This window comes from Spermophilus citellus (genome assembly GCF_964194105.1).
Source record: "Spermophilus citellus genome assembly, chromosome: X".
Lineage (NCBI taxonomy): Eukaryota > Metazoa > Chordata > Mammalia > Rodentia > Sciuridae > Spermophilus > Spermophilus citellus.
This window is the reverse complement of record NC_138190.1, coordinates 32,106,662-32,119,927: the sequence shown is the minus strand read 5'-3', so window position 1 is coordinate 32,119,927 and position 13,266 is coordinate 32,106,662. Positions and strand designations below refer to the sequence as shown.

Sequence of the window (13,266 nt, the reverse complement as noted above, 5' to 3'; positions counted from 1 at the left end):
GATGTAGCTCAGTGGTTCAATCCCAGTCAGTACCCCCCCCCCACACACACACACTCAAAAATGATACCCCTCAATACTAAGTGAACAGTTGATTTACTGAAATGAAATATCTTGTTTGTGTGTCTTTTTCAGATTTTCCTCTTTAAGCGGATGTCATTGACAGGTCAGAAAATTACGCAGAATAATAGCGAGCCACTCCCAGAGATAAAACCAATAGGAGATCAAATAGCTTTACAAAGCAATAAGAAAGATGCAAACCAGAACCACATGGGACAAAACCTTCAGGATACTTCACCACCAACTATGGAGGCAAAGTCAAAATCCTGTACAATACTATAAATATACATTTATGTTTTCATGATCACTGAGCACATTCATAATTTATACTTGAAAAAAATGGTATGACTTCTGAAGGAAATTTTCTGATAAAAGACTTTTAAAAATATAAGTTAATATGTTTGGATCTGTTTAAATAGTACGACCAGTTTTGATATTTATTTATGCTAATTTTTAACAGCAGTTTCAAAATATGTACATCTCAAACTCTTCTTAAAAAGTGTTGTGGCCTTAACTGTTCAGTGTTTCATAAAACAATATATTTTTATATGTGAAAACTGAATTGATATTTCATAATTTTTACTAAACAGGTTTACATCTTTATAATTTCATAAGACAATGTTTGCAATCTTATGACACTAACAGTTTTAATGTATTTGCACTTTTTAAAAACTGAAACAAAATTGTAATGATTTATTTTAATAAACTTTGGTCGGTTCTGCTGTGAAAATGGATGAGTATGGAGCTCTCTATTGATCAAATGGAAGCAAAACATCTAATATTTTAAATATTGAAAGACACAAAATATCTTTACCCCTGAGTAAAGAAAATATTAATGCAACTGTGTTAACATATTTCTGGAGAAACTACTAAGTGTTGAAATTTCTTTGCTTCTCATTCCTTTCTTTAGGGAGGTGATTGAACACCTTTAAAACATTATAGATTATGTGGTGTGATCTGGAGCATTTGACCCTGCCACAGACTGTTAGCTTAAAAGACCCAAACATAGGCAGGCTTGCTCATTTCCATTGTCTCTAGCATTGACAGTGGTAATCAAATTTGGTTCAGTGACACAGTGCACTGCCACAAGGATGGGAAGGATAAAGATTTTAAGTTTATTCTGATAGAAATATTGCTTTCCTTTCTCACAGGTGCTACTTACTTAATGGCTCAAGCCACCTTCATTTTCCCCATGTAGCTTGTGAATAAAACACTTTATTCTTTAATCACATTAATCGTTGCCCCATTTAAACAAAGAACAAAACTCTTGTGTTTCATGCACAAGGATTGTAAGAATGTTAATCCAGAGTAGATATGATTTTTAAATCTCAAAGTCTTCTGTGTGAATATTACATTTAGTAGAATTCTAGTTTTATTGAAAGTAAATGCAATTTTAAAACTCTGGCTATTTACTAGTACAATATTGCAAAAAATACCAAGACAAACTATAAGAGCCAAGTAGAAGTATAGCTCACAAATGGTACTAAGACATACCATTTGTAGTGCACAATTCTAACATAACCCTAAGGTTCCTAATTGCTGGTGCCACATGCCCTTGAATTATCCTGTTCCTTGGAATATGGATGGGACCATTGAATACAATTGGATGACACTCCCTTGGTCAGGTCACATCATATGGAAAGAGTGAAAGATTTTGAACACATAAGTAAAATTCCTAGTTGATTAATTTTAAGTTAAAGAAAAAAATGCTGGGCTGGGGATGTGGCTCAAGTGGTAGCGTGCTTGCCTGGCATGCACAGGGCGCTGGGTTCCATCCTCAGCACCACATAAAAATAAAATAAAGATGTTGTATCTACCAAAAACTAAAAAATAAATATTAAAAATTCCCTCTCCCTCCCCCTACCTCTCCCCCTCTCCCTCTCCCTCTCCCTCTTTTAAAAAAAGAAAAAAGTGTTGATCCAAGGTGGCCCTGACCTAAGTCAGGTGAGCCCCTTCACAAAAGAGACTCTAGAGTTCCAACATAAAAGTAGTCAGTCCTGAAGACATAGTTCAGTGACAGAGTACTTGCCTAATGCACAAGGCCCTGTGTTTGATACCCAGTACTACAAATAAATAGGTAAAATGTAAGTAAAAATTAAGAGGAAAAGTTTATTTTAAAAAAGAGAAGTGAGCTGGGTGCAGTGGTGCACTCTTGTGTCCCTAGTGGCTCAGTAGGGTGAAGCAGGAGGATCACAAGTTCAAAGCCAGCCTCAGCAGATTAGTGAGACCCTATCTCAAAATTAAAAGAAAAAAAAAAAGATGTAGGCCAGTGATAAGGAGTCCTTTGGGTCCACAAATAAAAGAAGGAAAGAAATCAAATAGCTGATTTCCAAGGAAAGAAACACTTGGAAGAGGTACATGAGAGAAACTTCACTGAACTGATAAAATAACCCTGCTCTATTGGAGGTTCCTAAAGTAATTTAAATTTATAAGGTGGTTTTTTGAGAATCAACACTCAAGTGTCAGTTTTAATGGTGAGAGTAAATGCTTTTACAAAAATTCATAAAAACATACCAATCATGTACCCTTGGACTGTGAATGCTTATATTTCTTTTCTAAATTTGGTTTCCTATCTGGCTTTTACATTGAAGAAATACTACTTCCTATGTGCTAGATGTTATGCCAGAAACTAAGAAAATGGAAAGTTACAGTTATGTGGGAGAAAAATGAAGAATATGGGATATGATTTTAATGATCAGTTGGAGATAATAGGGAAATTTTAAAACCTAAGTTTCTTAATTAGATAGAAAGGAGATTAGTGAATATTAAACTTAAAACAAAAAAGTAAGCTAACATATTTGAGAATGCTTTAAAAGAAACATTGATTGAATATACTAATTTCAAAAATAAAAGTATTTGCCAGACATGGTGGCACACACCTATAATCTTAGTGACTGGGGGGACTGAGGCAGGAGGATTGCAAATTCAAAGCCAGCTTCAGCAACTTAGCAAGACCCTGTCTCAAAATAAAAAAAATAAGGAATGGGATGTAGCTCAGTGTAAAGCACCCCTGAGTTCTGTTGGGTGCAGGGCAGGCTGAACAGATGTTGGCTGCAAGATAGCCCACACACTCAAACCCCCCTCTATCTGGTCCTTTATCACCTGTTTGTGTCAAGTCCCGCTCAAGGCTGAGCACTCAACCCCCCTTGGGCCAACAAGGCAGCTTGCAGACCCAGAGGCCCCATTAGATTTGGGCTATAAAAACTCCCTCCTGCCAGGCCCCTCTCTCTCTTGCTCTTTCTCTCTTGCTCTTTCTCTCTTGCTCTCTCTCTCTTGCTCTTTATCTTTCTTGCACGCGCTCTCTGTCTCTCTCTTGCTCTCTCCCTGTTCATCCCTTCTCTTCTCTCTCTCTTTCTCTTTCTCTTTCCTTCCTTCTTTTCTCTTTGTTGCACTGCTGCAATAAAGATCTTTTGGTTGCTCCGAGTGTTGTGGTCACTTTCCTTTCAGGTTCAATCCCCAGTACCAATAAATCAATCAATCAAAACAAATTGCATTTACTGATTACCTTATAACTTTACAAAAAGTTAAATGAATTTTAATACCCAACTATTCATATTTCTTATCTTTATTTATTCCTCTTTCCTCTCTATAAAGATGTTGCTTCAGACCTTCATTTTTTTTTTAATTTTACTTACCTATTTATTTATATGCAGTGCTAAGGATTAAACCCAGGGCCTCACATGCCAGGCAAGTGCTCTACCACTGAGCCACAACTCCAGCCCCAGACTTTCTTATTAATGTTAATTTGACCTGAAAATAGAGACCATTGGTATGAAACTTGGGGGATCATTGACATTGTTCTTATATATTCAGGATCAATGTTAAATGGATATTAATTTTTAAAATATCAGTAGTTTGTAGGATTTTTAAGATCTTATAAAAGATCCTACAAATCCATGTCAAAACATGAAAGATAAAAGAAAAAATTAACAGTCATGAAAGACCCTCCTATATATAAAGAAGAAAATGTATAGTTCTGGGAGGGTGTTATATTAGTTTTCTGGTGCTGCCTTAACAAGGACTGCAAACTGGGTAACTGGAAACAACAGGTACCTATTGTCTCACAGTTCAAGAGGCCAGAAGTCCAAGATCAGGGTGTTGGTGGAGCCATGCTCCCTCTGAAGGCACTAGGGAAGGATCTCCAGGTCTCCTAACTGCTGACAGTCTTGTAGATACATCATTTCAATCTTTTGTCTTCACATGGGGTGTCTCCCTATGTCTCTCCATATTGTCTTCTATGTGTATCTCTATACATATTTCCCTTTTAAAAAATATTTATTTTTTAGTTGTAGTTGGACACAATATCTTTATTTCACTTATTTATTTTTATGTGGTGCTGAGGATCAAACCCAAGATCTCACACGTGCAAGGCAAGTGCTCTACCGCTGAGCCACAACCCCAGCCTATATATTTCCCTTTTTATAATACCTGTCATATTAGAATTGAACCCACTATAGTTACCTCATTTTAACTTAATTACCTCTGTAAAGACTCTGTTTCTACATAAGATCACTTTCTGAATTAATTATTGGGGGTGAAGACTTCAGCAAATCTTTTTTGGGGGATGCAATTCAACCCATAATAGTGCTTCAAGTTGAGAATTCCTGGTCATACAAAATAAACCTCAGTTGTTTATAGTTTAAATGCTTTAAATTCTTAGTATTGCTTTCCTAAAATACAGAGCCTCTTGCTAAATCCTGGATCTTTAATGATACATCTCTAATAGAGATACACTGTGTTGTTGAAACTTGCATTTAATGTGTCATCAGTTACACTAATCAAAGCAGGAATTATAGTGAGGTCACTTTTATTGGGATTCCAGGCATAGTGAGCAAGTATTGAAAGTTAAATGATTACCAAATAAATTGACCCAGTTAGGGTTTTAGAGTTGGGTGGGGATTTATTTCTTAGAAATTTCTGCACCACACTTTTAAGGTTTAAAAAGTATTCCTCTAAAGCATTTACCATATGGTTCATTACAGTATAGTTTTACCCTTAGGCTATTATAAATCCATAGAGGGAAAACAAAGTCTTTCCATGAGCAGGAGAGGCTCTGTCTCTTCCGACTGAAGCAGTGAACACCATCAAAAGGGAAAAGTTTGTCCAGCTAGTTTTATAATCATTGGGGCTGGCAATAAGAATGAGAACCCAAGTTCTTGTCAGACCTCTACCCACAGGAGAATGGAATGGCAATAGAACTAGAGACAAGACTCACAATAATTACTTTGGGACAGGGCCAGACTGATTTCCTTTATTATACTCATCAACTTAAGAGTTTTTCATCCCACTTTGATTTTGTGAGACTATCAAAGTTGAAAATGCTTCCATATTTAAAAAATCCATTTTTGCAGGGCACATAGTTTAAAGATTTTTCATGTGAAGCGTTGAAGGAATGTAGCGAAGATATTTCTGCTGGAAGAAGCTACAATAATGTGGATGTATAACCGATGTGATTCTGCACTTTGTATTTGGGGTAAAAATGGGAGTCCATAACCCACTTGAATCAAATGTATGAAAGATGATATGTCGATAAATAAATAAATAAATAAATAAATAGAAAAACATTAAAAAAAAGAGTAGCCATCATCATTGTTTTGCTATTATCATTATTAATGGCACTAAGTATTTTTTCTATTATTTTTATTTTTTTGTTTAATGAACATGTATGATTTAAAAATAAAAGCTAATTCTTTTGGAAAAAAAAAGAAGCTACAATAAAGAGAGAGCAGGCTCAATTCTTTAAAAGCTTTGAGTATGTACTTAGATAGACTTTAAAATGTGCTTTACTTTTTTAAAAATAAAGAATAAGAAATCAGCAGGCTGGGGATGTAGCTAAGTGGTAGATTGCTTGCCTAGTATGTGCAAGGCCCTGAGTTGAATCCCCAGTACTGAAAATAAATAAGAAGTCAGTAAGTGACAAGTTCATGGCCAGCCTCAGCAACTTACCAAGACCCTGTCTCAAAATAAAAAGGACTGGGGATGTAGCTCATTACTAATTATGGAAAACATCAGGAAACATTATCCTAACCTTGAAATAATTTACAAAAACTACAGCAGGAAAACTTACCTGACCAGGGCAAGCTGCATTCCCATTAGTTTCAACGGCTTCCATTTTCATCTGGTATGGATAATTTGTTTATTACAATAGATGAGATGTCTTGAGGGGTGCAGGTTTGGGGGCTTTACCGGGGATTCAACCCACGGGTGCTCTACCACTGAGCTACATCTCCAGTCCTTTTAATGTTTTTTTTGAGAGTGTTGCTAAGTTGCAGAGGCTGGCCTCAAACGTGCGATCCTGCCTCAGCCTCCCTAACTGCTGGGATTACATGTAAGTGCCAATATGCCCAGCTTAGATGAGATATTTTTAGTAGCAATGGACTAGAAAACTGTCTCTAACTTTAAGGAATGTGTAAGTGATAATAAGATACCTTATTTTTACTTAAGAAAATTTTTATATTTTTCAGTGGTAAAAATCTACCCCAAAATACATCATTTTTTGATACTCTAGAAAACCTTTTGAGATTTCTCAGAAGCAATCTTTCCACCTAATTTGTTGAGAACTTGTAAAAATAGTAGTAAACTACTTTTAAGGATTTTATAGGATTTTTTCCTGTGGCCTGAAAGTTATTACAACAGAAAAAAATTCTGGTATATTTTTAGTCTACAATTATTTAAAAATCATTGAATTCCATGCATAGGAATTTCAAATTTGCCATTACATTTATATTGATTTGTTATTATAATATTTAATTCACTACATATAGCAATTTAAAATCATGACAATTATAAAAAAGTTTAAACCAGTTTGGGAAAACTTCAAACATCACATAGATGTTTAAGTTGATTTCCTCAGTAATTATTAGATAATATAAGATTTATAAACTAAAGCTAGAGCCAAGTATGGTGGCACACACCATAATCCCAGCAACTCGGGAGGATGAGACAGGAGGCTTACAAGTTTGGGCCCAGGCTCAGCAACTTAGTGAGGCTCTAAGCAACTTAGTGAGACCTTGCCTCTAAATAAAAAAATAAGAAGGGCTGGGGATGTGGCTCAGTGGTAAAGTGCCCCTAGGGTTCAGTTCCCAGTTCCAAAAAAGAAAAAGATAAGACATTAAAGCTAGAAAAATTACTCTGTAAAAAATATTTATTAAAATTGATCCATTGTGGGGCTGGGGTTGTAGCTCAGTAGTAGAGATATCAGATTTTAAGCAAAGGACAGTTAAAGAATTAACTAGAAAAGTGATATTCTACTAAGGTGATTTAAATTTTAATAAATATTAAAATTTATTTTAATAGATTTTAAATTTTATTTTTAATAGATTTAAATTTTAATAAATATTGAAACTTGTTTTAATATTTATTAAATTAAATCACCTTAGTGAACATGTGAGGCACTGGGTTCAATCCTCAGCACCACATAAAATAAATAAATTAAATAAAGGTATTGTGTCCACCTACAACTAAAAAAGAATTTAATTGATCCATTGTGGTTATTTAAAACTTCTTTATTCTGAAATATTTAAAATATACAGAAACGTAAAAAAAAATTAATAAATACCCATATAGATTTGTCATTTACACTTTGCTATGTTTTCTTCCTATTTTAGCTAGACATCCTGACATGCCACCTTAATACATCAGGATGCAGTTCCAAAAATGACATTTTGTATATTTTTGTATATAACCACAATGTTAGTACCTTGTCTAACACAGAGAAAAATTTTCTGATGTCAGCTATTACCCAATCTCATATTCAAGTTTCCTTTCTTCTCAAGTCTTTTATAAGCTAGTTCATTTAAACTGGGACTCAATAAAAATCTATGTATTGCATTAGGTTGTTATGACTTTTAAGCCTCTTTTAATATAGAAGAGTTTCTTCCCCATATTTTGTCCATGGCAATGACTTTTTACAAACAGGAACAGTTGTCTTATATTGTATGCATTTAAAAAGCAAGTCTCTAGTCTTCCAGTAATTCCTAATAAGTTGCTGAGACCACCTTACCATTGGGAACAGAAAAGCTGGACAAAAGTATATAGATTTAAAAAGCATTTGCAAGTATCAGAGTGCTACCAAGACAGTAAAGAACTGTGGGACTACCATTTGGGAGAGGAAGGAAGCCCAAATGGATGTGCCTGGTACCTGGGGCTACTGTCTAACAAGAACTGTTAATTGCTTCTGAGGTTTAATATTTTTAAAGAATGAATATAAGAATGTGGATTTTAGTAAAACATTGAAGCTATAAAACTTTCTATAACTAATTATAAGCAATGAAATTAAGACATCCATGTATGGATTTAGTAGTAGATTCATAGAAATAATGAATAGAGAGATAAACAAAGCCCTCACCAGAGTGGTCACCTGATCATGAACTTTCCAGTCTCCAGAACCATAAACCAAAATAAGATTGGGGGAGGGACAGGTACTGGGTATTGAACACAAGCCATTTTACCACTGACCTACATCCCCAGCCCCTTTTTGAAAATTTTGAGATGAGATCTTGTGAAATTTTCCAGGCTGGGCTCAAACTTGCAATCCTCCTGCCTCCACTTCCTGAGTAGCTGGAATTACAGAGGTATACCACCATATCTGATTTCCAAATTAGAATTTTATATCCAGAGAAACATAATTTCAGAAATGTTAGATATAAGTTTTTTAAGATAATAGATGGCATTTGTCACTAGCAGGTTCACACTAAAGTAATACTACATGTTTCTGTTCCCCTAAGACAGTAGTTATCAGCCAGGGAAATTTTCCCCCTTCCACACCCCAGGGGAAATTTGACCATACCCAGAAACATTTTTTGTTGTCACACTTGGAGGGAAAGAATGATATCTGGGGAGGTGAGACCGGGGATGCTACTAAACACCCTATAATGCACAGGAGAGTCCCCCAAAACAAAAGAATTCTTCACCCCAAAGTGTTAATAATATTGAAGTTAAAACAAAACAAAACAAAACAAAAACTGTCCTGGAGAAAGGAAAACTTAAGTACACAAAAAAAAGTATGCAAATATTTTCTAGCAGCTCTATTTACAATCCACAACACCTACAAAGAACCCACATATCCTTAAATAGTGAATGGAAAGCAAAGCACAGTAGGTCTATGTAATGGAATATTTCTGAGCCTTAAAAAAGACAAATTGCCAGGGCAAAGGACAGTTAAAGAATTAACTAGAAAAGTGATATTCTACTAAGGTGATTTACAGTGGTGCACACCTGTAATCCCAGTGGCTCTGGAGGCAAAGGCAGGAGGATGGCAAGTTCAAGGCCAGCCTCAGCAACTTATCGAGGTCCTAAGCAACTCAAGGAGACCCTGTCTCTAAATTTTAAAGAGAGAGAGAGAGAGAAAGAGAGAGAGAGAGTGGGGGGGATGTGGCTCAAGCGGTAGCACGCTCGCCTGGCATGCGTGGGGCCCGGGTTTCATCCTCAGCACCACATACCAACAAAGATGTTGTGTCCGCCGAGAACTAAAAATAAATAAATAAATATATATATATATATATATATATATATATATATATATATAAAAGAGAGAGGGGGGGGTATTCAAGATGGTGGAATAGAGGAGGTACTGATTCTGGTTGCTCTGTGCAATTAAACCAAGAAAGCAGTCAGGGGGTGTCTCCACAAGGTCTCACCTAGACAGAATACAACATCTCAGAGCGAGGGACAGGACCCCTATACAGCAGGTTTTCGCAGAAACCATCAGAGCTGCGACCAGCTGCACAGAAATCAGAGCCTCTGTGTTCCAGGAAGACTCCGGACTCTGGAACCAAAGTTCGCAGTTCTAGTGTGCACATGGCGCTCAAGCAGCATAACAGAGTCACCTAATCAGCTGCGCCCGCTAGCAGGCGGGCCACAGGGCTGCAATCTAGCCACAGCACAAGGCCATCCCAGCTCCCCCAACCTCGCCAGACACCCTAGCGCTGGAAGCAGACCGACTCCATGTTGGAAAACCTCTCTTGCCATTTTTGGTGGGCGTGGCTCTCAGCCCAGATCTCAGCTTGAACAGGCACCTGGTTCCCTCCTTCCTTCCCCGCCCCTCTTCCCAGCTGCCACAATGCGCACAGTGACTACCCTGCGCAAAAACGGCTCTCAGCTGAAAGGGAGAGCTGTGCGACCAGGGCACCGCCCACCTGGTGCGAGCCTGAGGGCAAGAGGTCCGCAGTTGGGACCTGATGAGCAAGAGAGGGGAGGGGTCAAAAAACCTGAAGCAAATCAGAGAGACCAGGATTGGGAAGCTGCAGGCAGGAGAGGGAGAGGGTTCTGAGGGGCTGTCCACCATGAAAAAGAAGTATCCTGTGAAAGGCACAGTGTAAACAATCATGACCTCCTCCCCTGGAGTCCATCAGTGCAGGACTAAAGTTCACAGCCATGCTCCAGAGGGAGACCTCAAGAGCAATGTAGAGGATTCTTTGGAAACGTGACTGTTTTATGCTGTTTGTCTTTTTAAAAATGGATTTAAATTATAACAAGTATAAAATGATATTCCATACTCCTTCATTCAATTAATTGTGAAAGCACATGAATTTGCTTGGATGGCATAGAGAATAAGAATGTTGAGTGAAGGCAATTTTATTCTCTTCCTGGGCTCACAATTAGCCTGCATTTTCCAACTTCCCTCACTGTATGTTGGACTCATGTCACTGAATGCCAGTGGAATGTGGACAGAAGTTATATGAGCCATTTCAGGCCCATAGAATGCCAAGTGTTAGGTGCAGGACAGGCTGAGTAAGTTATCTGCAGGGCATGCCAAACAAAGTTAGCTGCAGGGTGACCTGGCCACTCAAACCCTCTGTCTGGTTCTTTATCAACTATTTGCTTCAAGCCCAAACGCCCAAGTCCCCACTCAAGGCTGAACACTCAACCCCCTGCTCAAGGCCGAACACGTAACCCCCCTTGTGCCAACAAGGCAGCTTGCAGACCCAGAGACCTCATTAGATTTGGGCTATAAAAACTCCCTCCTGCCGGGCCCCTCTCTCTCTTGCTTTCTCTATCTCTCTTGCTATTTCTCTTGCTTTCTCTGTCTCTCTCTTGCTCTCTTTCTCTCTTTTCTCCTCTGTTGCACTGCTGTAATAAAGATCTCTTGGTGTTGTGGTCACTTTTCTTTCACCAAGGTCCAAAGAGAATGAGAAAACCACCAGATGATAGAAGCCAAGGTCCCTGAATGACATAGACAAAGAAAGTAGATTCATGGTTTCTAGGATTGGGACAAGAGGAAAAAAGGAAGTGACTACTAATTGGTGTGGCGATTCTTTTTGAGATGATAAAACTGTTCTACAACTAGTGGCATTGGTTTGTATAGTTTTGTGAATACAATGAAAACCACTGAATTGTATACTTTAAAAGTGACCCTACTAAAAGGTATGATTTCCTTTTTCCCCAACCCCGTAATACCAGGGGATTGAACCCACGATCTTGAGCATGCTAGGCAAGCCCTAAGTCCAAGGCTTCTTAGTATATAATTGCAGTCAATTCCTTGTAGTGGCCGCATCCATAGTTCTTTGGGGGATATAGTTAACAGACCTGGCACATATATTGCTGCTTTGTTAATCCTTGTTCTTTCTCTTTCTTGATTTTATGGTGAGGGAGTCTACAAGAGACAGAGAAAGCCATAAGCCTAATCATAATTTTCCCTGAGTAATTTTATGCAAGAAAGAAGTTAGTGAAAGCCACAAATTTAATCTGATCTTTACCCCACTTTTGAAGAAGAGCTTTATTGAGATGTAACTGAAATATAATATACTGCAAGTATTTAAAGTTCACAGTTGAACAAGATTTGACATATAGTCACACTATCACCATACTTAATATGATGAACAAATATGTCACTCCCAAAAGTTTACTTATACCCCCTTGTATTCTTTCTTTTCCACCCATCTCTTCCCCTACCCCAGGCAATCATTAAAAGATTTTCTTAATGTAGATTAGTTTGCATGTTCTAAAATTTATATTAATGGAATCATACTGTATATACTCTTTTTGTCTGATTTCATTCACTTAGCTTTATTTCAAGTGGGATGGCTGTATCATATGGTGAGTGGGTAGTCATTTTTTTTTTAAAAGAAACTACCTAAATCTTTTGGATGTGCCATTTGATATTCTTGCCAGAAAAGTAGGAGTATTTCAGATTCTCCATATTTCCCCAACAATTGGTATATGTGCTCATTCTTTTAAATTTTAACCATTCTAAATATGTAGAATGTAGGTATCTAGTGATATTTCATTATGGTTTTAATTTTAATTTCTTTAATGATGTTGAACATTGTTTCTGCTCTTATTTGCCATTTGTGTATTTACTTTGTTAAAGTGTCTATTCAATATTTTGAGGGGTTAAAGCCGGGCATGGTGGCACCTCTGTAATCCCAACAATTCAGGAGGCTGAGACAGGAAGACCACAAGTTCAGGGCCAGCCTAGGCAATTTAACAAGGCCCTAAGCAACTTAGCAAGACCCTGTCTCAAAATAAAAAAAAATAAAAATAAAAAGGACTGAGGATATAGTTCAATGTTAAATCATCCCTAGGTTCAATTCCAAGTACAAAAGAAAAAAAAAAAAACTTGGGCAGTTATTTATTATGATTGGTTTTAGTAGTTCTTTATATATAGTGGATATGTAATTGAAAATATTTCTCCCATCTGCGCCTCATCTTTTAATTCTCCTAGCACTGACTTACAAAGAGCAAAAGTTTTCATTTTGATAAAGTCTACTTAACATTATTATTTTTTCTTTTATGGATTCAGCTTTTGGTGTCATATCTAGGAATCTTTGCCAAGGTCACAGAGATTTTTTTGTTCTGTTGTCTTCTAAATTTGGATCAAAGTTGTTTTTCTATTGGCATATGGATGCTTGATTGTTATAGTATTTTTAGTTGAAAAGGGTAGCCTTTTTCCACTGCATTGCCTTTGCATCTTTATCAGAGATCAATTGATCTTATTCAGTCCCCAGTAAGACTGAAAAGGGGGGGGGTGGGAAATAAGGGAAGAAGAAGAAAAAGAAATTGTTTAAATACATGAATCAACTTCTGGAGTTTCTTTCTGTTTCATTGTTTTATTGGTCTACAGTTATGCCAACACCACACTATATTAATTTATGCAGCTTTTAATGAATCTTGAAGTCACAGAGTGTTAGTCTTTCAAATTTTCAAAGTCATTTTTCTGCCTTAGGTCCTTTACAGTCCCATATTCATTTTAGAATTAGTTTGTTCATT

At 36.9% G+C, this 13,266-nt stretch overlaps 1 protein-coding gene across 1 annotated transcript in view; it reads left to right on the top strand.

The window, feature by feature from the left end:
* RPGR (retinitis pigmentosa GTPase regulator) overlaps positions 1 to 779 on the top strand; it is a 48,572-nt gene extending 47,793 nt beyond the window's left edge. The window contains exon 18 of the mRNA XM_081277311.1: positions 133 to 779. Within this exon, the coding sequence (XP_081133437.1) occupies positions 133 to 339 (207 nt within the window). The 3' untranslated portion in view covers positions 340 to 779. The remainder of the gene's footprint in view (positions 1 to 132) is intronic.
* The last annotated feature ends 12,487 nt before the right edge of the window (positions 780 to 13,266 follow it).